Genomic DNA, 24724 nt, shown 5'->3' with positions numbered 1-24724 from the left:
TAGAACTGTGTGAGATTTGTTTTTGCATCAAGCTCCAGAAATGTTCATTTGTCGTACTTCGTATCGTATTTTCTAGGGAGCATGATGATGCTGGAATGAAATGTGGTGCAGCCTTAATTAGGGCCTGAGCGATTTATCAGCCGGTCGATTAAATCGCTTGATTAGAGCTCTTTTCAAAATAATCGTCATCGTCCAGAGTTTTGCCGAATAAACACTGATATATTCTTAATTTCTCATAAAACAGTAAATGCTGTTAAGTAGGGCTGAAACGATTCCTCGAGGTATTCGAGTAATTCGAATACTAAAATTCCTCGAGGCAAAATTCTCTGAACTGAGGCTTCGTTTAATCAACTACATGCTTGACCCCAGGTCATAAAATGATGGACCGTGGTCCGAGGCCGGACAGGCTTCATTTGATACAAACTGGGTCCTTAAATTTGACGGGACGCTTGTATTTTAACCAGCGCAGCTTTTCTGTTGTTTACGGCAGGAGTGCCCAACCAGTCCGCCGTCTAAACGCTCATCTAAACTAGCCGTCGGTGAAATAAAACAAGGACAGATTCAACTACTACACAGCTTATTTCTCGCCTCAAATGCTTTCAGAAATACTTTTCCCTGATGCGTTTTTGAAATAAAGGAGAAAGTTTGTGGCCGAGCCGCTGTGTTTATCTGACGCATCTGCTGGACTGTCAAGCTGACAGCTCGGTCACGTGACCCCGTAGCGGCCTGCTGACGCGTGCCTGCCCGCCATTCATGCGATTTTCAGATGCGGCGCGTTTACATGAGGGAAAAATGCATATAGTGGACACGTATCTTCACTGTATGTTTTCTGTCAGCATTCAGGCACCGTGTCGGAATTCCGGTGTTTGGCTCAAAAAAAAAAAAAAAAAAAGATAGGACTACATTGCGAATCGAGTTCATCTACCAATGGAATGAGGGGAACGCAGCTTTAGCTCTCAACCAAACTAATATCACTAACCAATGGGAAGTAGAGTGGGGGCGGGTCTTAGAAAGATCCAGCTGCATTTGAGTCCACACCTGCAGGCAGAGCGCAGTACTCCGTGGAGGCTTCTCAGTCCTTGTATAATTTCTGACTGATAAATCTGCAGTGTTTGATTTGTAATGGGATCAATCATGTGATCGTCAGCAGGCAGCTGACATAGTGTCCACTTGTTGTCATGGTTACTGTGACGCTGTGCGCAGTGAGTACAATACCCCTGTAATATACTATATATGTGTCCAGGACGGTTATTTCTGTTGCACAGTGCGCTCACTTCTGCTTTTGATGCTGGAACGCACATGGCTAGTGCGGAATCCGATTACTCGATTAATCGCCAGAATAATCGATAGAATACTCGATTACTAAAACGATCGATAGCTGCAGCCCTACTGTTAAGTGTCGGAGTCATGCAGAATGGTGTCCTTGTGCTGTTTGTCCAATACATGGATTTCTGATTCCATTCAGTAACATACAGGAGTAAGCTACAGCCAGGCAACATTACAGGAGTGGGCTGAGCCAACAGGCAAGTTTATAACCACGTTGTGAAATTAACAATGACTCAACATGTCTCCCGTTTCAGTTTAACTGTCTTTGCCATGTGTCATGATGAGGCCATGTGCTTCATTGCTTTTATCATTTTCATTTGTATTGCTAAAGTTGTGCTAACCTAGCTTAAGTTACTTCCTGTCTGTTTATGTTAGCAATAACATCTCTGTAGTTATGCCAGCCTAGCATAGTGTCACCATTATATATTTAAAATACAACTCTGTCAAAGATGACGTGTTTTACATCTTAGAAAGGCGTCTCTGGTTTTTATTTTGGTTCATATGAGTCCTGACTTCATGGCAAAGAAAATAATGGAGTAGAGAAAATGTGATTTAATGTTAAAGGGCATCAGAAGGCTGCAGAAATAATGTTTTACAGTAACTTCACTCATTATGTTGCTTATATACAGCATATATGTGTATATATATATATAACCTACCTCTAATTTTGCTGCAACAAGAAGTACAAGCCCAGATGTATTTCATAACTTATTTCTAAATTGACTCTTTTAAGGTTATATCATCTCCCAGAGGTTTAATGCTTTCTTGCATGTTTTTGTACTTGAAAATTCCTCCCTGTTGTAAAGTTAAACAAATACTAAAGGACAACGTATTTTAAAACAGTAAAATGTTCTGCCTGTAATTCACATCTTTGTTGTTCTAAGCATTAAGGGACCAAAAAAGAAGTTATTTTATTCATTATATATATTTTAAATTAATCGGCCGATTAATCGGTTGTCTGTATTTTTTCCTGCCAAATATCGTATTCGACATCGACCTCAAAAAATCCATATCGGTCGGGTCCTAGCCTTAATTTAAAGTCTGCTCATGAATGTGACAACATTCCTAGAGATGACTGGTATATAAAAAAGCAGCAGTTTTAGTGAGGATTTGGGGCTTTTTTTTTTTTTTTTTTTTTTTTTTTAAGCAAACGCTTCCTTGTCCTTCAGTTTTCTGTGCATATGCATACTTATGTGGTATTAGACGTGCTCCTGCTGCCGTTAAAGCTCCCGTTTCCCTCCGGACTCTCCTTCGGCGCCAACCGATGGGTCAAATCCGTGCATTGCCGTCCCTGTGGGCGTCATTACAGCTGAACTTTACTGCGTCTGTGCTGAGTTTGCCTCCTTTCCGGCTACTTTTAACGGCATCGGAGCAGCGTTTAACCGTCTCGTCTGGGTTCTGAAGCTGTGTTGTGCAGGAGTTGTCAGCGCTGTCAGAGAGATTGTGGGGCGGCTTGTCTGAGAGAAGAGCTGCTCCGTCTGACCCTGAACTTCACTTCAAAACACAACAGGCCGCCGACTCGCTGGATAATGTTTACAGGCCGCCGTGCCACAGAGTGCAGCTTTATCAGCGATATTGTAGCCGCCTCGCCGCGTCAGGCTAATTATCTTTAAGTGGAACGGTAAACGTCGCTGCTCTGTGATGCCACGTTTGGAGTCGGCACCGTGTTATTTTGTTAACGCGGTCAGAGGTGATGGTTTGTCGGGGAGAGTCTGAGCTCCGAGGCCGTGTTTAGCATACAGACAATGCTGCCATACAAAGCTTCGGTGGGCAGCGTTTCTTGTGCCAAAATGGAGTCCCAGCTCGCCGTGAGGGCCAAAACCAACACGAAGGAGAGGAGGGCACAACCAGGCCAACGTGCTCTGGTGTCATTTAAGACAGGAGATCCAGATTTGAGTTTTAATCTGAGGATATTTTGGAGTCTAATGTGCGGTTTCCCATTTTCTGGCGTTTTAAAGACCAAACAACTCATCAGTTAATCAGGAAAATAGACGGAAGATAAATCAACAAAGAAAATAACGCCTCTAGTGATACACCGACAAAGCAATGCCCCTGCAAAACTAATCTAAAAATGTTTCCAAGAAAAACTTCACAGGCGATCTTTGAAATGCAGCAACTTTGCGAATCAATTCACTGCAAAATTGAGGACTTTATTTTGAAGTTTGCCATTTTAACTAACTAATTAATTGCTATTTATGTTGGTCCTGGTGCTATAAGTTGGTCCATACATTGCTGTGGTGTTTTTTCACTTTTTTTTAATGATCATAACATAATCAGAAGTATTGTTTACATCTTGCATCAAGTGCATCTTTTTTTTTTCAAAAAACTTCAAAAACCACTTCCAGTAAGCGTAAAAACATATTTTTTTTGGCCAAATTTAGAACATTATTTTTACATTTGCCATTTTAACAAACTTTTTCTAAAGCGATGCAACAAATATGTAATTATTAACATATTAATTGCTAGTTATGTTGGCCCTGGTGCTGTAAGTTGGTCCTATTTTTTTGTGTGTTTTGTAATATTTGTAATCAATTATCTGATTTGGAATTGAATAATGTGCATTTGGAGAGTTATGCATGTATTTTTTTCATCCTAAATTTACGATTTTAACATTTCTTTTACTTAAGCTGATTTATTTTTGGCTCTTTTTTTGATTTTATGGCTTGTGCATTCAGTTGTCAACTATTAATTTACCATTAATATTTTGATAATTGGTTAAATAATCAGTTGGAGTCACTTTTTGCATCTTAAATGTTATTATTTTCTGGTTTCCTACATCCTCTATGACAGTCAACTGAAAATCTTTGAGTTGTGGATGAAACAAGACATTTGAGGAAACACTGGAAAGACATTTTTCATAATTTTCGGTCATTTTAAAGACCAAACAACTTACCAGTCAATCGAGAAAGTAGTCAAAACACTTCCAACACTTATTTTTTTCACAGAACTGAGGGCATTGTTTTGAAGTTGGCCATTTTAACTAACTCTTTCTATGAGGAAAACATGGCTAGTTCTAAGAAGCAATGCTCTTTTTGCTCACCAACAAAGCAATGCCCCTGCAAAAACAAATTCATCTTTGAAAATGAGTGACTTTCCTGATAAGTTTTTTTGCTTCATTTTTAAAATTCACGTCATTTTTCCTGGTAGAAAAATGCCCAACATTCAGCGGTTCTACGGCTGTTATGAAGATTAATAAACCCCAACATGAGAAACCATAAGGCTACACAAGGTGCATTGTCTATAATGTGCAACATGACGTCAGAAAACAATTTTTTATTGGTTTCCTGACAGATTTGGGAATTGGAGGAGTTGATACCAGATCAGGACCATGTGCCAGACATTTACACTGGCGCTATGTGGCGTGAACAAGGCAGTTATTCATCATGCTGTCCGACCGTAAACAGACAAAAAAACAGGAAGAGCCCAGAGCAAAAACAAATTGATCTCAATAAAGGCATCATTTCATACTAAAAGTAGGTGCTGTGAGGATTGGGTTAAAAGTTCGGTCGCAATATGAATACACAGATTTTCCTGATGTCTGATTCATGTCATACTCTTAACTTGTGCAAAACCAAACCTTAATACCAGAGTGTCTTTGTTTTTACTCTGAAGTCTGAGCAATTCCTGAGCATTTCTGTCACATTTTCACTCAATGTGGGCTCATTTTTCACAGCTGTATAAAGTCCTGCACCTCTGTGGAAACAGAATAACCATGACTAGAACTAGAGAGAACTCAAAACATAGTAAAAATCACAAAATATGCAGCAAAATGTAGAACTTCTTTGATTAATAATTTCACAAAACTTGAAATGCCCACAGATGTGACCATGTTTTAAAAATTTTTAGTATTTTATTATTATATACTGTAAATATTTAACAATTTACATGTCTAAGAAGTTTCTAAACTTGTCTTCTGTTTAAACACTGCCTGCAGTTCACCCGAGAAATCCCTTAATTTTTATCACCTGACTGTTGGTCGCAGCTGAGTCATTAAAAATGTTGTTGGTTGCACTGAATAGCGCAGACTTTTTTGTTTTTTTGCATAATCTCATTACTCGGAATGGTTCAATTTTGGCGAGTTTTTGTGTGACGTGTAGAATAAAATGATTTTGAATCAAATAACTTAAAAAAATAGCTTAAAATTTAGATTTTAGGCTTAGATTTGGTAAAATTTCCACACGGAACTGCGCGTCACACATTATTCCTTCAATACCTGCCCAGAAAGTTGAAAACCCAATCATTTTTTCTGTTTTTGCAGTTTCTAGCTCTGATAAATGATGTATTTTTTAGGATTTTTTTTTTTTTTAAACATGACATACTTTTCATACCTGTCGTTCAGAGAGTTAAAGGAAAATCAATTGCCTCTCCCACGGCGGCTTCTTGTGACAGGCAGCACTGCTTTGGTTTTATTTGTCTACTTTCTGAATTGTCTGCCTTCATCTCTGCAGAGCTGAGTAGAATTCGGTTTGTCGTGCTGCTGTCATAGAAAAATGACATTTTAAGAAATCCACCAGCAGAGAGGAGATGCAGTTGTGCTCCATAGATCTTATTGTGTGATGTTTTTATGGAGTCTTTTTTTTTTTTTAGTTTAAAGTAGTTTATATAGGGCACTGTCTCTTGAAAGTTAAGGCTGATGTTTGGTGTTTTTATGCATTTTCTTTTGCTCTGTTGTATTTTTGGGGGAATATTGTGTGCTCTAATTAAAGAACTAACAGGATCTGAGTGGTGAAGATGCTGCGTCTTATGTTTGTCACCTTAAATCTTCAGGTCTTTTTAAAAAAACGCTCCAGGTGAAGTCACAGATAAATGAGAAGATATGTTTCTCGGTTCTTTAATTACTCTCTGGACAGCAGAAATCCAGTCATTGATTTTTCTCTAATGGCATTGCTTTGTTTTAATGCTGCTCCAAGTTAGTCTGCAGCATCTGCAAGCTCATGTTGTTGAAGAAAAATGGCAAAAAGGCAGTCATGAAATTCCTCTGTTTTTCTACAAATCCACTTTTACTTGGTTTACTATAAGCCGGGGCTTGTAATGTTAATAACTGATACCCTGTTTTACGTATTTACTTTGATAAAATTGTGAATACAGACGCCAGCTTTATTTGCCTTGCTGCGAAGAGCCTCAAAGACTTGTGGCTTTTTTATTAGTATGACATGATGCCGTTACTGAGATCAATTTGTTTTTGCAAAGACTGTAGCTCTGGGCTGGTTTTTCCTTTTTTTTTTTTTGTCTGTTTGCGGTCAGATGGCATGATGAATAACTGCTTTGTTCACGCCACATAGCGCCAGTGTAAATGTCTGGCACATGGTCCTGACCTGGTATCAACTGCTTCGGTTCCCAAAACTGTCAGGAAACCCATAAAAGATTGCACGTTACAGACAACGTACCTTGTGTGGCCTTATGGTCTCTCACGTTGGGGTTTATCAAGCATCATAAGAGCCGTAGAACCGCTGAATGTTGGGCATTTTTCTACTTGCGACAAATTACGTGAATTTTAACAATGAAGCAACAAATTGATTGGCAAAGTCACTACATTTCAAAGATGAGTTTGTTTTTGCAGGGGCATTGCTTTGTTGGTGTGTTTTCACTACGAACTGTCATAGAATAGCAAAAAGAGTATTGCTTTACAGAGCTAGCCATGTTTTCCTCATGTATTTTTATATGCAAATATCACTAGAGGTTATTTTCTTTGTTGATGCATCTTTTGTCTATTTTCTCGATTAACTCATGAGTTGTTTGGCCTTTAAAATGAATGAAAAAAAATGTCTTTTCATTGTTTCCTGAAATGTCTTGTTTCATCCACAACTCAAAGATATTCAGTTTACTGTAATAGAGGATGTAAGAAACCAGAAAATACTCACATTTAAGACTCGCATTTCGCTGATGGCAGTGCTTCAAAGAAAAGCAAAGACATCTCTGTGGAAGTGAAATTAGATATAATAAAATGCTCAAGTTGTAAAAACAGTGCAACATATTCTGTCATCTTCTTGTAAAATGACTCGTACGTGCATCAAAGTCATTGGCATTCAGGACTTTTCCGAAGAACTGATCGATATCGTGATGCACGTAACGGCTTTGTTTACATTTTTGCTGGAGGTCCGACTTACGGCGACAATCGGCTTGCTTTGATCCATAGGAGTGGAAGTCTGCTGTAACTTGAGGACCCCCTGTCGTTGGAAACAGGCCTGATTAGCATGTAATGCTTCAAAAAACTTGCTTTAAACTCACATGACAGTTACATGGAAGTAGTTTGCTGACACTGAATCTAAAACCCCAGTGTGCCTTTTTATTTGTTAGATAGATAGATAGATAGATAGATAGATAGATAGATAGATAGATAGATAGATAGCTAGATAGATAGATAGATAGATAGATAGATAGATAGCTAGATAGATAGATAGATAGATAGATAGATAGACAGATAGATAGCTAGATAGATAGATAGATAGCTAGATAGCTAGATAGATAGATAGATAGATAGATAGATAGATAGATAGATAGATAGATAGATAGCTAGATAGCTAGATAGATAGATAGATAGATAGATAGATAGATAGATAGATAGATAGATAGATAGATAGATAGATAAATGGATACTTTATTAATCCTGAAGGAAATTCAGGATTATTGATGAATTAATATTCTCTCTGAGGCCAGAAACGCTTTGCCTCCAGATCTCTGTGTACATTCAGTACCACACAGGTTACGGATATTAAGTGCAAAGCGTCCTCCTCCACCGCTGACATGTCAGGCCTGAAGTTAACTCTGGCTTCACTGTGGTTTTCACCAATTTCGGTTTCACATTTTGACAGCTCGCTGCTTAGTAGCACCTTTTGTTGCCACCTCTTGCACGGCCTGTGTATGTATTCGTCCATTAGACGCTCTCTGGAACTTGTTCCAAAGCTGACCTCGCTTCACAAAAGGCCCCGCTGAGCCGCCGGCCTGCCAGCCTTCTGCCCAGACGTAATGGTCCCCACCGTCGTGCTTCTGATTCATCCTTTCTCCAGCTCACTGATGCAGAGGCGACCACGTTTGTCCCGTCCACCGTTACCCAATGCCAGAGATACAGTTTGGGAAGATCTACTGGCAAACATGAATACTATTAGATAAACTACATTTAGCACGTCTGTGACCGGTTTTAGCTTTTGCAGACGAGGTGGATTTATGGAGTCTCCTCAGGGCAGAGATGTGATGCATTTATCAAGGTTGAAAAGGCTTTTATTGAGGTGCAAATGTGCAATAACTGGGACATTTCTCACTGAATATGACTGAGTTTTTGCTTCATGTTTTGGGCGCATAGCATTCGTAGATTTTCTGAAATTTGACTGTTTAAATGTTAAATTCTGGATCATGAATATTAAAGAAACATTTCTGCTACATGTCTACAATTCACAGTTTACAAGTCTTAAAAGAAGAGAATATTGTAATTTACAGGTAGCTCGAGTTAATGTTGATTAGTCACATCTCTTATTTTATTTTAGTGTTTAATTTGAATATTTAAGCACAGCAACTCTAATGAAATAAGATGTTATTTGTTGATTACAACCTCTGGAGCATCCTCACTCAGGATATTTCACTCTTATTACTTTCAGTGCTCATTTTTTTTTTTACACATTTGTCCCCATAAAATCCTCTGGAGGAAATGATTTTCATGTCAAGGCAAATTTCATAATGTGCAGAGACTCATATCAAATTAAGCCACTAAAAATGATTTTGTAGTCTGAGTGGAATTTGGCTTGTTGTGCTCCTGTTGTTAAAAAATGATATTTAAAAAATTCAGCAGCAGCTTCCCTTCATAGAGGAGATGCAGTTGGGTTCTATGAGCAGTTATAAGACGACTCTTTTTTTTCTGTCATCATTAAGTCGTTCATATGAGGCACTGTTTTTTAAAAAATAATTTTTTTATTGCTTTTTCTGTGCTCTGTAATATTTTTTGGGCGTTCTATAAGAGCTGACAAGAGAAAGTAGTTCATATGGGGTACTGTTTCTGAAAAACTAAGTGTGTGTGTGTGTTTTTTATTGTTTTTCTCTTGCACTGTAGTATTTTTGGGTAAGTGAAGGTTGCCGTTGGGAATTTTTGTCCCCTGACTGTTGGTCCCAGTTGAGTCATGGAAGTGTTGTTGGTTGCCATAAGGTGCGCAGAATTTAAATGTTTTATTTTGTTACTTGCAGCGGTTAAATTTTGGTGATTTTTTTCCCAAAAAATTTTTATAGTTAATTGAAAAAAAAAAAGATTTTAGAATTGAAACACTTTGAAAAATAGTTTAAAATTTTGATTTTTAAGCTTATATTTGGTGAAGTTTCCAGACTAAACTGTATGCAACACGCGATTATCTCAATAACTTCCAGAAAATTGAAAATCCAGTGATTATTTCTGTTTTTGCAGTTTCCATCTCTGATAAATGATTTATTCACTGCAGTCTAAAGTCCTGCACCACTATGGAAACAGAACAACCATGACTCGAAGCAAAGAGAACTGCAAGCTGTCTTTTGTGCAGTTTAACATAGTAAAAATCACAAAAATCATAAAAATACGCAGCAAAAAGTAGAATTTGTTTGATTAATAATTTCACAAAATTTGGAAAAATCCTCGAATCAATATGCAGGACATTTTTCCAAGTGCCTACAGGTGTTACCATTTTTAAATTTTTAGTATTTTTTATTACATACTGTAGATCTTTACATTATGTCTAAATAATTTCTAAACTTGTCTCTTATCAGCTCTGTGTAAACACTGCCTGCAGTTTAGCTGAGAAGTCCTTTCATTTTTGTCACCTGACTGTTGGTCACAGTGGAGTCATTAACAAGGTTTTTGTTAGCACAGAATAGCAGAATATTTTGTTTTTTACAGAATCTTGTTACTTTAAACGGTTAAATTTGGGCAAATTTTTGTTAGACGTATAGAAAAAATGATTTTGAATTGAAAACTTTGAAAAGTCGTTTAAATTTTGATTTTTAAGCTTAGATTTGGTGAATTTTCCAGACGAAACTGTGCGTCACACACAGTTATCTCAAGAACTTCCAGAAAGTTGAAGATCCAGTGATTATTTCTGTTTTTGCAGTTTATTTTTTAATGTTTTTTTTTTATTTTTTTAACATAACATGCCTTTTTTGCCTTTTGTTCAGAGAGTTGAAGGAAAATCAATCGCTGGCTCTGCAGAGGCTTCTTGTGACAGGCAGCGCTGCTTTGGTTTCATTTGTCTACTTTCTGAATTTTCTGCCTCCATCTCTGCGGAGCTGCGTGGAATTTGGTTTGTTGTGCTGCTGTCATTTGAAAAATGACATTTTAAGAAATCCACCAGCAGAGATGAGATGCAGCTGTGCTCCGTAGATCTTATTGTGAGACTTTTTTATGGAGACTTTTTTTGTTTTTGGTATAAGGTAGTTCATATAGGGCACTGTTTCTGGGAAAATAAGGCTGCTGAATATTTTTTTTAATGTTTTCTATTGTTGCTCTGTCATATTATGGGGGGAATTGTGTGCCTTCATTAAAGAACTGAGTGGAGTTAGAGATGGTGAAGACCTGCAGAATTGAAATCTGACATGTTTATAGTCGAGCATCTGGAGGAAAAATTCTTCATGTCACGTCAAATTTCTGTCTGATAACAAGGAAGATATTATATGTTGATTACAACTTCTGGAGCTTCCTCACTCGAGTCATTTGTCCCCATAAAAACACCCCTATGTGGAACAAATTACTTCCACGTCAAGCTAAATTTCTGTCCGCTAATTTGCACAAACTGGTATCAGATGATCAAATTGCGGCTGTAAATGCGATCGATTCGCCGCCTCGTGCTGGCAGCTTTTCTACATCGGCCCAGACGCTCTGCTGGGAAAACCCTTTGCTGTTGGCCTGAGCTGCTCTTTTAGCCTCCAGCTCTGAACAGGACCGTTGTCGCCTCTGAATGAGGGATCGTGTTTGCTCTGCTCTCATGCTGCACCGCTTTGCCATTTGCAGAAGCACTTGGCTCTGCTGCAGGGAAACTGTTTGCATTAGAATGGGCTGTTGTTGGAAATGTCGCCGTGAATGCGAGGCTTCGCCCGCATCGATTTGCAGCATCGACGGGAAACACAGGCACCTGCTGGTTTACTATTTAACTCACAACACGTTTGACACCTTTACATTCGATTTCTCTGACTGTATGCAGCTCAGATTAAAGGACAATATTGGTGTTTTTATGTGCATTAACTTACTAAAAATCACAACATTTACTATAACATTGACCTCAAGTTTTCAAATTTATTGATTTGCTTTCAGGAAAATGTTAATTTCCAGTAGTTTTTGCTTAAAATGTGTGATCCTTGAACAAGAAATAGTTATTTTTCAACAATCTCTGCTTCTTAGTCTCCCACACAAACACATCATCTTTTGACAGTAAAATAAAGGCAACTAATTATTCACTGTAATACATTACTGTAAAGATACAGCTAAATTCTAACAACAGTGCAATTTTTTCCCCCGAAATATGGTTAAAAACTGTAAAATGTTATACTATTTTGGCAGCCACAAACAAGAATGACTGTTATCTTCTGTTTACACTGACATTTTACATTAGAGCTCTCTGATTGGATGCTGCAGTGGAGATTAATGGACAATATTTGTTGTTTTATGTGCAAAACTCACTAAAAATCACAACTTTTACTCCAAAATTGAGTAGGACAAAGCTTAAGTTTGCAAATAATGTTGGCTTTACATGTGTTAGGTCACTGAAAATCACCTTTATTATAACATTTGCTGAAGATATTTGTCTTTTTTGGGATTTGGAAAGCACTGATCGACATTTTTAACCATTTTCAGACATTGTAGAGCAAACAAATTGTCGAATAATGAAGAAAATAGTCGACACATTAATCAACAGTGTAAACCTGAACCTGAAAATACAGCCAGGTTCAAACAATCATAAACAGTTTTACCCAAAATACTGTTAAAAACTGTAACATCTCATACTTTTTTTGGGAGCCACAAACAAGAATGACTGTCTACTGTTTTAGATGACACTTCAGCATTAGATTTGGTTGTTTTACGTGCGTTCGGTCACTGGAAATCACCTTTACTATAACATTTATTGAAGACACTTGTCTTTTTGGGATTTGAGAAACACTCTGACATTTTTCACTCTTTTTTGACATTTTGTAGTGCAAATAAGTAGTTGATCAATGAAGAAAATAGTCGGCAAATTAATAAATGGTGGAAATAATTGGAATTTGCAACCTCAGTGCATTTATTGCAGAATGTTTTAATGTTGACAGGAAGTTCAGACGCCTGCTGGCTTCATCTTTAACTCTTTATGCTGTTTAATTATTCACTGCAATGCATTACTATAAAAATACAGCCAAATTCTAACAATAGTGTTCTGTTTTCCCCAAAATATGGTAAAAAACTGTAAAATCTGATGTTTTTTTTTTTTTTTTGCAGATGCAAACAAGAATGACTGTTATCTTCTGTTTAAAGTGGCACTTTAGCATTAGATCAAGTTGTTTTCCATGCGGTAGCTCACTGAAAACAGTCGACAAATTCAGTAACAATGGAAATAATCAGAATTTCCAACCTTAGTGCATTTATTGCAGAATGTTTTATTGTTGACAGGAAGTTCAGACACCTGCTGGCTTTGTCTTTAACTTTTTTTTCTGTCTAACTATTCACTGTAATGCATTACTGTGAAAATACAGCCAAATTGTAACAGTAGTGTATTATTTTTCCCAAAATATGGTTAAAAACAAACGAGACATTTATCTTTTTGGGATTTGGGAAACGACATTTTTTTGGACATTTTATAGAGCAAACATAGTCAATAAATCGATAAAGTAGTTAACAAATGAATCAACAGTGGAAATAATCATCATTTGCAATCTTCGTCTATTTACACCTGAGCAAGGTGAACATTTAAATTAATTTTAGCATCCTGTAAAACCATTTTTGCACCATTTGTCTTGGTGTTTCTGCTGGATTTTGTGTTCTCGCTGTAAAACGTGAGGTATTACAGTTTGTGAGAAGCACTTAGCATGCGGCAGCAGGATTTAAAGGCCTGACAGTGGTGCTGTGTTGCGTTCAGGGACATCCAGAGCCCTCTCGCCCTCTGAGGGTAGCTCTGTTTGCCTGCTAGCTGGGACAACCGAGAGTCCCTGCAGGCCTCGGCCGTATGAGTGGCGAGAGTCGTGTAATTACGTGTAATTACCGAGACGCTGCACTTGTTAGCTAACTGCTGCCGTGTGATGAAAGTAACTTTCTCTCTATGCGAGGGGAAAAAATCAGGAGAGGAGGACTGGTTTGATCTGCTCGTTTACGGATACATCAAACTTGAAGATGTCATCTCTGCCCACGAGCTGCACAGACACCGCCAGAGCCTTGTTGCAATCCGCCGTCATATGTTCGGCCGGCGAGAGGTTGTCGCTTGAGCTAACGACACCCTTGGCCTCGGACCTGGAGCCTCGTAGCCCACGCAGCTGTTGGCCTGAAAAACCTCGGCAGCCTCGGCGGGAGGAGGCTCGGGTTTTTCAAGAAGTTGCGGCACCACTTGTTGCCTGGATACGCGTCAAACTTGGGTTGTGCAATGCGCAAACGGGGGATCTTCCCAGGAGTTGTTGATTCAGAGCCTCACACCTCGTATAAGTCGTGTGAGATTGTGAAAGAAGAACATCCTGTGTTCGAAGTGGAAGGATGTGGGTCCAGAAAAGTAGTTTGATCTAGATATCAGTCACAATAAATGGAGATGAATTCATATTTTAAGATTAGAGGGGATATAAGATACATGGAATGAGAATAAATACAGAAAAGCAATAACATACTATGCGGCTAAAAGTAGGAAGTAATACTGGCAATGATTCTGACATAACATGAAATTCGAATATTGCAAAACATAAAGCATTCTGTTTTCACTAATAAACATATCAGTTATTAGGTGTTTTTTTAAGCAGATAATAAACTTTTTATGACACAGAACAGAGACCAGCACTGTAAAGATTGCTCAACCTTCCCCCGGCGGTTTCTTGTTATGTTTTGCTTCTGTTATATTTTAACTCGCTGTGGGCTCATTATTTACTGCAAAATAAACTCCTGCACCTCCATGGAAACAGAACAACCATGACTAGAAGTAGACAGAACTCAGAAATGTCTGTGATGCAGCATAACATAATTATTAAATGTAAAACAAAAAAGAGAAAACCCTTTATTATAAATTGAAAAAACCTGGAATCAATGGGCACAACTTCATTATCAGTGCCTACAGGTGTTGCTAATACTGAGGAGATATTTGACTGTTCACATTTTTAAAGCTTCTATAAACTTCTTCACATTAACTCTAGTCAGATGTTTCACCATGCTGAATGTATCTTCCAACAACTTGCTCCTCGGTTTGCCGTTTTGAGTCATGCTGCATTTATTTTATGGTTTTATTTTTGTCTAAATATTCACACAATTTTGGTCACATGACCAGCTAAAACACTCTTATAAGTTGCACCAGAACCCAGAATTTTATTTTTTATTTTTTATTTTTTTGCAGAATGTGGTGTAAACACTTTATTTTTTAGCAAATTTTAAATGAGACAGATTGAAAATAAGTTTCTGGCTGTGATGAATGGAATAATTTTGGCTTTAAATAAAAGAGAGCATGCCTTTCCAACCTGCTCATGGGTTTTGGAGATCAGAGGGTTAATAAATATTTTTTATCTGTAATTCTAGAAAATAACATGTTATAGCTGTCAGTCTTTATTGAACCAATAGTCAAAAATGTTAGAGTTTTAATGATATGAAAACTTGAACTGTCACATTTGAGAAGCTGGAACAGCTGCTTGATAAATAACTGTGTTTCTGTGCTTATCCACCAGTCATTTTGGTACTAAATAGATTGTTTTAAATCTAGAAGACAAGAACTTTGTGGAAACTTTCAGCTAAATGCTAACATGCTTATCATATTAGTTTGCACTAAACACAGAGTTATGTGGGTTTTCACTGCTAACAGGTGGTGTAACCACTTTATTTTTAGCAAATTTTAAACAAGACAAGGAGAATAAACTAAATTTTGATTAAATATTCTGATTTTAAGTTTGACTTGGTTAGATTATCTGACCACACATGATTTAGAGGGAAAAAATCAGAGGGTTCTTTCTGATTTTGCAGTTTTTAACTGCTAAATTTCTAATAATTACTATAATGATGATAATAATTTTGGCTTATTAAAAAAGATAATATGCCTTTCCAACCTGCTAGTAGGTTTCTTCGCCTCTCTACCAATCCAGTTGTTTTAGTACTAAATAGATCATATGGCCTTGATAGAAGGTTTCAGCTAAATGCTAACATACTAAACAGGAGCTATAATGTTGATCACATTCACCATATTAGTTTGCACACATGTACATTGGATTGGAATACTGCACATTTGCTAGAACATGCTGGTTTTCACTGATAAAAGCATCACTTTGTGTTGTATTTTTGTCATCCTGCTGAACTGCAGATGTGTTTGACTGTCTGCTGCAGCTGAACAGGGGAGGAGTGCAGCTTTCTCAGTAGACTTTGGTCTGAATTGGCGCTGGGAGACTGTTTTGGAACAAGACTTGGGCGTGTTAGCCGGAGTCCCTGCACCCTGAGACCTACATCAGTAATGATACAGTCTCTGACTGCATCCCCTGTGTAACCGAGCTGCCTCCTGCTGCTGTGTCATCAGGCTGGAATTGATCGGGGCAATAACAGGCCGGGCTGCCGTACTGTACTATTAGAGAGTTTGCTGCTGCTGCTGCTGCTGCTGCTGCTGCCCGTCATGCTGTTGGCTGCAGATAATAATTTGCAGCGAGGGTTTAATCATTCTCGGCCGCTCCGCTGTCTTATTTGCTGCTTGCTCAACTGCTGAGCTAAAGGGTGAAGTTAGTGTTTACCTGCACTCGCTCTCCACTCTGTTGACTCTTGTGTAACAACAACGGTGTGTGTGTAATCCTTTCTGTGGTGTCGCTAATAAGATATTAAAGTTTTCGTGACAAAACAGATACCGGCGCGGCAAAGATTGCTTAACCATCTGAACCCCAGCAGTTTCTGGTTGTGTTTTGCGCCTGTTATATTTTTCCTCACTGTCGGCTCATTATTTGCTGCAACTCAAAGTCCTGCACCTCTATGGAACCAGCACAATAATGAGTAGAAGCACAGAGGACTTAAAAATGTCTTTTGTGCAACACAACATAGTTAGAATGCCTTAAAAAAAGAACATAATTTTACATAAATTGAAAAACCCTGGAATCAACAGGTACAACATTTTTCCCACAGGTGTTACTAGTGCTAGGGGAATATGGTGGATTCACAAGCAGAAAATATCTTAATAATTACATTTTTAAAGCCTCTACAAACTTTCTTGACAGATGTTTCACCATGCAGAATGTATCTTCCAACAACTTATTGTTTTTGAGCACATTTTATTGGTCAAGTAGGTGCTATTTTCCTCCCAGTCTCTGATTTATTTCCATACTTGTGTCCTCTCTGCTCTATTTAAACACTGCCTGCAATTTAGGTGAATATTCCCAGAATTTTTGTCACGTGACTGTTTCTCGCAGCTGAGTCACTCATGGCTTATAAATTTCACTGAAATGTCCAGAATTTTTGTTTTTTTACAGAAACTAGCACAAATTTTAAATGACACACGTAGAGTACAGTGATTATTTGATGAAATATTACAATTTTGAGGTGAAACTTTCTGATCGAACAGCATGTCACACTTAATGCATTCCAGGTCTGTCAGAAAGTTGAAATCCTGTGCATTTTTTTTAGTTTCTGGTTTTGATAAAAGGTGTAATTTTGGCATTTTTAAAAAGATAAAATTCCTTTCAAACCTGCTCGTAGGTTTTGAAGTTCAGAGAATTAATAAACCTTTTTTTTTTCTTCTTAAGTTCTGGAAAAAAATCTTGTAGGCTTTGTTGATGACAGTGGTAGAAAAAAAGCTCTAATTCTTTACATCTGAGGAGCTGGAAACAAAACAGTTGCTTGATTCAGAACTGTGTTTCTTTGCCTATCCACCAATCTAATTGTTTTAGCGCTTCATAGATGTTTTCAATCTGCAAGAAGAGCATAAAGCGATGAAACTGTCAGCTAAATGCTCAGAATGACGACACTAACAGGCTGAGCAGCAGCTGTGATGTTTCTCCAGTTCATCATATTAGTTTGCACTAAATACAAAGTGACGCAAACAGTTGATTCGAAATATTATCAAAATCACAATATGACACAATGTTGTGCAGGACTATGAAATGTGACGCAACAATCAGTTATGAGTGAAGGTTAGATGCTCTGGATTAAAAATCTAATTCTTCAGATGGGAGGGAAGACCACAGCAGAAATCACAGCATTATTTTCAGAATTTTTCCAGTGGAAAATAAATGCAATAATGACTATTTCCCCTATAATTGGGACTTTTTTAAAAATCTTAGTATAATAGCAGTATGGTTTTCTTTGCATATTCTTCTGCCCTATTGCAAATATTATCAGAAAACCCAAGTATTGGACTATTTAATGGAGAAATTTGACCAAATTTAACAGCAATTTATCCAATTTTTGTTGAGACATTTCAGTCTGGGCTCAAAAATGATAAAATATCTTTAAATATAATGCAAAATAGTTGAATCTGAAAAGTAATGTATTAAATTATTGATCCCTAGTGAATTAGTATGCATCTTTAAAGCAGTGTTTTCAGTTTGGCATGATTTGTGACGGTTTATTTCTATTTGGAGCTGTTTTACTGTTTCTTTTCCTGGTTTTATCCTGTATTACAGTCTGATGTGTTCAGTATACATGTTGAAAACTGTCTTGCACCTTTATGGAAAAAAAAAACATGGGACAGAAATGGGAAAAATTGTGCCTTCACAAGCAAGAGAGTGTAAAACCCAAGCATTGGACTAATTAATGGAGAAATCTGATCAAATTTAATGGCAATTTGTCCAATATTTGTTGAGACATTTAAGTCTGGGCTCAAAAATGATAAAATATCTGTAAATATAATGCAATATTAGTCAAATTAACCCCACTGTGAGACAATTTTAAGTCAAACTAAACACTAAATTCAATGTTATTGATCCTTAGTGAATTATTGTACATCTTTAAAGCAGTGATTTTAATTTGGCATGAAGTTTTACAGTGTTTATTTCCTTCTGCTGTTTCATATCCTGTTTTTTTTTATCCTGTGTTACACCCTGGTGTCATCAGCAAACACACTGAAAGCTGTTGCACTGAAACATTTATTAAGTTGTTGGAGATTTCCTTTGTTATGTCACAATCTGTCCTTTTTTTAATCTCACACTTGCTGCATCAGCATCACGCCCAGTTTCACAGCGAAGGGCACACTTTTCAGGACTTGACCTTGTTAATAAATGCATCCAAAACAACTGTTACTTCTTCTTTAGTAACCTTGAAACTCTTCTTCTTCTTCTCTGCTTCCCTTCAGGCTGACAGGACCCTCTGGTTACCTGACCGACGGTCCAGGAAACTACAAGCACAAGACCAAGTGCACCTGGCTCATTGAAGGACAGTAAGTACAGCACACGTATAATAGCACCGCGCACAAATAACACTTCTTTGCTGCTTTTTAGGGACTCAGTGCTGTAGATTTGTCTGGAAATAGAAGAAGTAGATTCACATTTTCTTTTAAAATTAGCGTTCAGCTGCTTTTAGGGGCTGATTTTGACAGTTTAAATAATATATAATGTCATGTAATAGAATGGAAAAATAAATAATGCAGCGCTTATCATTAGTTAAAAGTATTATAACTCGATTTTTAAGGGAACTTAAGCCGCTTTTATCACCCTAGATAAAAACCCTAAGAGTTATTTGATCTTAAATTATCAGAGGCTTTCTGCTCAACCATCTCTGATTTGCTGTAAACCTTTATATTTTCATAAACTTTACATATTTATAATGGTATCAGTGAAATTTTAGCTTGAAATATTAAATACTATCAGCAATATTTACATTTTTGGGGGGTACAACTTGTCATACCTGCTCATTCAAGTATGAAAGTTCAACAAAAGTAGCTATTTTCGTGTTTTTAACCAAATATTTTATATTAAAATGTATTCTATATGTTTTATTTTGTATTATTGTGATATGCAACCACATATGGTTCAGAAAATGTCACTTGCTGAGCTCTAAGATGTTTTTTTTTCAAGCAGCTTTGATTTACTTTTTTTTTCATATTCAACTCACCCATAATTGGAGACTATTTAATGCACTTGTCCGATATTTCAGATGACATGATGAGAAATAACAGTGGAAATTTCAGACAATTTCACATCTTTTTTATATATCTGTATTTTATGCTGTAAAATTTCAGATAAATCAGAGCAGAAATTGTCCTGAAGAGTTGATGATTTGGGCTGTTTATAACCTGATTTCAATAGTAAAATTTAATTATCTTTAATAGTTCCTGAGATATTGTTGTTCAGTCTCAAGTTTCAGTGTGCCAAAAAGCCTTAATTTTTCAGAAAATATTTGATATATCTGTGTCAAACTTTACAAATATATTTTCTATCTGTCTATCTATCTATCTATCTATCTATCTATCTATCTATCTATCTATCTATCTATCTATCTATCTATCTATCTATCTATCTATCTATCTATCTATCTATCTATCTATCTATCTATCTATCTATCTATCTATCTATCTATCTATCTATCTATCTATCTATCTATCTATCTATCTAATTTCAGATAAATCAGAGATGTTGTCCTTCAAAGACCCTCAAATTTCAACACGTGAACGGGCAGTTTTTAAAGAACATTATGTCAGAAAGTATTTGATATATTAAGCTGACATTTCACAAAGATATTTCTAAACATCCATATTTTATACTACAAAACTTTCAGGCAGATCGGTTGAAATTGGGTCGTGGAAACTGATTTTGCAATGCTGCTCGTAATGATGGTTCTGTGCATATCTACATCCAGCATCGGGGAATTTACAGCATCCACAAGTTGATGGATGACGATTAATGGCAAAGTAACTGTGAGAAATCCAATATTCCTCCCGTGTTGTTCTAGTCAGCACATCCGTGCCGCCGAGTATCGATTTACAGCGTTGGTTCTTAATTTTTCCTTGGCTGCCAGCTTATCCCAACCATAAACTCGTTGATTACATTTACATTTTAGGCGTTTGGCCAACGCGCTCCATCAGGAGGGATTAACGGTGAGTGACGATGTCGGGCTCAGGAGATCACGCTGGTGGATGTTAGGAGGCTTTGAACTTGTGACCTCCCGTTCCTGGATGGCCTCTCTAATCACCGGACCACCGCTTCGTCCGGCGGCTTCATTACACGCTGACAACACGTTTATACGCCGTCTGGAGCCCTCAGCTCGTTCTTAACGGGAGGCTAATGCAGTGGCACGTGCACTCTATGCATCAGAATACTCTTAAAGAGGCTTTTATACGCCTCAGATGTCCCGTCACTTTGAACCTTCACAAGCTTCCTCTGCAGTTAAGTGTGTTGAATCCGTTTGCAGTGGCTTGAAGCAACTTTGCAGACCGAGACGCGGCGAAATAACTTGTAAACTATGACCGTCCTGGGTCAGCTGCTGGCAAAAGCAGGCAGAGATCAGGAAAGTGTAAAGCTGCACTGTCTCACATTTTGTTCACAGTTTAGTTCACAAAATTCTGTTAAATATTTGGAGAATTTCAGACATTTTCAGAACCTCAAAAACACATCTTACCAGGAAAGCTGTGTAAAATCTCCATAAATATGACTCACAGTTCCATTAAATGTAGAGAATACAGGAAAAAATGGTTTTCAGTAGATACAGATGATCGAATGGCTCCAGCAGATGCCAGTTTTTTAATGATTAGTTCTTGAAAATGGGGGAAAAGTGGAATTCAGTGACCTGGAAAGTTGCTGTAAGTGCACATACATAGATTTATTCATATTTCATAACAAAAATACAGGCTTTGTTCCACATTATACCAACTTTTAAACCCTCTAACGTGAGTAGAATTTGATGTGTGGCAAGTTTGGCAAGACAAGGCTCCAATTTGACAAAATGATCACATGAACTCATTTATAGGAGCACAAAAACTGTTTTTCATAAGAGCCAATATATTGCATTCTTTTCTTTTGTTGCTTTTAGTACAGCATTGATCTCCTGTTTTACTTGTCTGGATGTTATAGCACATCATAGTGTGTTTCAATAATATCAAATATAGGGAAAAAAAATGCACCGTTTTCAAATAACGGTGGCATTAGTGTCCCAGGAAGTGCCTATAATTGTATATACATAGATTTATTCGTGTTTCGGACCAAAAAATGTTGTCTTTGGTCAACATTTGACCAAGTTTTGAGGCCTCAAATGCATAATTTTAAATCAAGGGTGGTATCGGGCTCCAAGAAAGCTCCTGTAAGTGTGTATATGTGGATGTATCCACATTTTCTTCTTAAAATACAGTCTTTAGTCAACATTTCACAATCTTTTTAGGCCTTTAACATCAGTATTTTCACTTGCCAAAATGCTCATTTGCAAGACAACAAAAACTGATGTCCATATGGGTCTATTTAATGTCATTATAAGTTACTTCCATGTTGTCTTCATGTTGAAATACAACGTATGAAAGCAAAAATCTAGAGCCTTGACTTGTCATATTTGCCACATATCAAATTCTACTGATGTTAGAGGCTTGAAAAGTTGGTGAGGTGTTGAGAAAAAACTGGAGTTTAGTAGGAGATATGGATAAATCCAATTATAAACACTTAGGAAGTTTATGGGGCCCCAACATAACCCAATGTGACTGTCGTGCTGGTTTTGCTTAAAGGGATGACTTTCATCTTTTATTGACTTTTATAAGAATAAGACATTTCTTTGTAAGATCTTCTGTCATTTTAATTTTGACGAAACATGTACTAGTCACAAGTCGTCTTTTGTAACCAAACCTTCAGGCTGCTGCCATTCCTTCAGTCTATTCATCTGTTAGTCAGAGGAGGAACTGCCACGATTAAATTCCAAATTCTAAAAAAAAAAAAAAAACTCTTTATATCTTCTGTACATCTAAATAGAAGTTTGTGTTCCTCTTTCTTCTTTTATGGGATTTTTTTCGAGTTTCATGAACAACAGCGGTCAAAAAAATCTATTTAGAAGCATGTTCTTCCTGTTTTTCTGCAGTCTGTCGTTGCTGATAAAAACCCTTCACCACAGACAGTTTATTTGAGGTTTAAAAAAAAGAATATGCAGTTGAGAAGTACACTAATCTGTTGCTGCTATGCCATGCAAATACAGAACAGCAGCGGGCAGTTTCCAGCACTAAATGCTTGTAAGATTCTCATACAGGTTGTGATTGTTTGTGCCATATCACCTGGTTAATTATCCACCTTTAGTGTTCTTGAAATTCCCTCTGTTCTGATTGTGTAGAGAAAGTGGGTGTTGCATTCGGCCACTTCAGCTGGTGAAACAGTAACTTGGAAATAACCTGGCGAGAGTGAAAGAATAAACAAGGATGTGTGGATTCTATTTGAAATGTTAACAACAATTATTAAGCTGTAAAGTGATCCTGTTGTGTTAAACTGTTGCTCTACTGCAGGGGTGTCAAACTCATTTTAGCGCGTTCAGCCCAATTTGCTCTCAAGTGGGCCGGACCACTAAAATCACAGCATAATAACCTACAGATAACAATAACTCCAAAATATTCCTTTGTTTTAGTGCAAAAAAGTACATTCTGATATGTGCTCACATTTAAGTAATTATCTTTTTACAAAACACCATGAGCAACCTAAAATTTCTTAAGAAAAATAAGCTCAATTTCAGTAATATTATACCCCAGGGAATCATTTACACATTATAAATTTCTGTCTCTTTTCTCAGAGCAAAACCACCGAAAACTCTGCAGAAAAGTGAAATAAGTGTGTATAGTCGTGTTTCTGTGTATCGGCGCAGCAAAACCACTTTAGCAACACAAAGATTCCCACCTGGTCTGATAGCACAGGAGGTCTTTTAGCTTCGCCATTAGCGGGGTTTTGTTAGCATTAAAGCAACAGCAAACAGATCTTTATCATCGCTCTAATGCGCGTTTCTTTGTTTTGCAGGCCGAACACGATTCTGCGACTTCGTTTCAACCACTTTGCGACCGAATGCAGCTGGGATCACCTCTACGTGTACGATGGCGACTCCATCTACGCTCCGCTTCTGGCTGCTTTCAGGTTTGTGCTGATGTGATCACAGGTGGCCTCTATAGGAGATGTGTTTCTTCACTAAAAAAGCACTATTTTTCTCCAATTTTACCAAAAAAATTTAAGAATCAGTTCTGTCCCTTTTGTAGAAGTGAAGGGAGAAAACAGTTGACACATTATTTAGATCATATGCCTCTAAAATATAGCGCTGAGAGGCACATAAATAAAGGTAAAGTAATAATAAAAAAGATTAATGTGCAAACCGCCTAATGTTGGTTTGCACATTACATTTTTAGAGAAGTAGGCACTGAGGAGGTAAGGCTTGCAGAGTCAGTAACTTCTTTAAAATCACTTCTGAAAAACCCACTTTTATAGACTTGCTTTTATGTGAGGTTCACTTTTAGCTTTATTTACTTTTAGAGTTCTATTTTGTATTATGTCCTGTTTATTTTAGATGTTCTCCTTTTGTTTTATTTTACTTTTTGCTGCCTGATTCTTTGGTGTGATGTCGCCTCTTATTCTTTCATTCTCACATGTTTTGATTTCTAACTTTAACCCTCAATCTTATTCTTTAATTTTTAAGTGCCTAGTTCCTTTGTTTGACTTGCATGCTAATCTAGCTAATTATTCATTTAAGTTGTTATCATTTTTACTATTCATTTTAATTGACTGCTCTCACTTGTCTCCTATATCTTGCTTTATTGTCTGTGTTGAGTTGTTATTATTAAGTATATTATAAGAAATTGCACTAAATTCAAGTCTTGGCTCAAAATGCATGACATGTTTAAGGCAAAATATGTACAAATGGTAAGAAGAAGATTTGAAATGAGTGTTTTTGTTGCAGCGGTCTGATAGTTCCCGAGCGTTACGGGAACGAGACGGTTCCTGAGGTGGTGTCTCAGTCGGGCTACGCCTTGCTGCACTTCTTCAGCGACGCCGCCTACAACCTGACCGGCTTCAACATTTCCTACAGGTGAGAAAAATCTCCTCTGTTACCATGACTGCATCCAATATGTCCTTGTTGAATATGTGGAAACAAAATAACCAAGGGAAGATGAAGGTCGTGTGCTTTTTGTATTTTTCATATTTGAAAAAAAAAAAAGAGTGGTCAGCTTCTGAAATATAACCAGAGCTTCTTCAACACGACTTTGGACAAAATGAAGTTTATTCCACTCACTGAGTGAGCCCAAAAACAAAATGAAATGTTGTATTTTCTCTAAACCACCTGAACCCCAAGGTTGTCATTATATCACCAAAGTTACACCATTTATTAGAGCCAGAAACT

General features: G+C 37.2%; 1 protein-coding gene across 1 annotated transcript in view; it reads left to right on the top strand.

Moving 5' to 3' along the window:
* The window catches only part of atrn (attractin), a 205906-nt gene that overhangs the window by 6786 nt on the left and 174396 nt on the right, over positions 1 to 24724 (top strand). The window contains exons 2-4 of the mRNA XM_023271357.3: positions 18741 to 18824; positions 23356 to 23469; positions 24284 to 24412. Coding sequence (XP_023127125.1) covers positions 18741 to 18824; positions 23356 to 23469; positions 24284 to 24412 — 327 coding nt within the window. The remainder of the gene's footprint in view (positions 1 to 18740; positions 18825 to 23355; positions 23470 to 24283; positions 24413 to 24724) is intronic.

Source organism: Amphiprion ocellaris, chromosome 20 (assembly GCF_022539595.1).
Source record: "Amphiprion ocellaris isolate individual 3 ecotype Okinawa chromosome 20, ASM2253959v1, whole genome shotgun sequence".
NCBI classification, from domain to species: domain Eukaryota; kingdom Metazoa; phylum Chordata; class Actinopteri; family Pomacentridae; genus Amphiprion; species Amphiprion ocellaris.
This window is presented reverse-complemented; position numbering and strand designations above follow the sequence as displayed.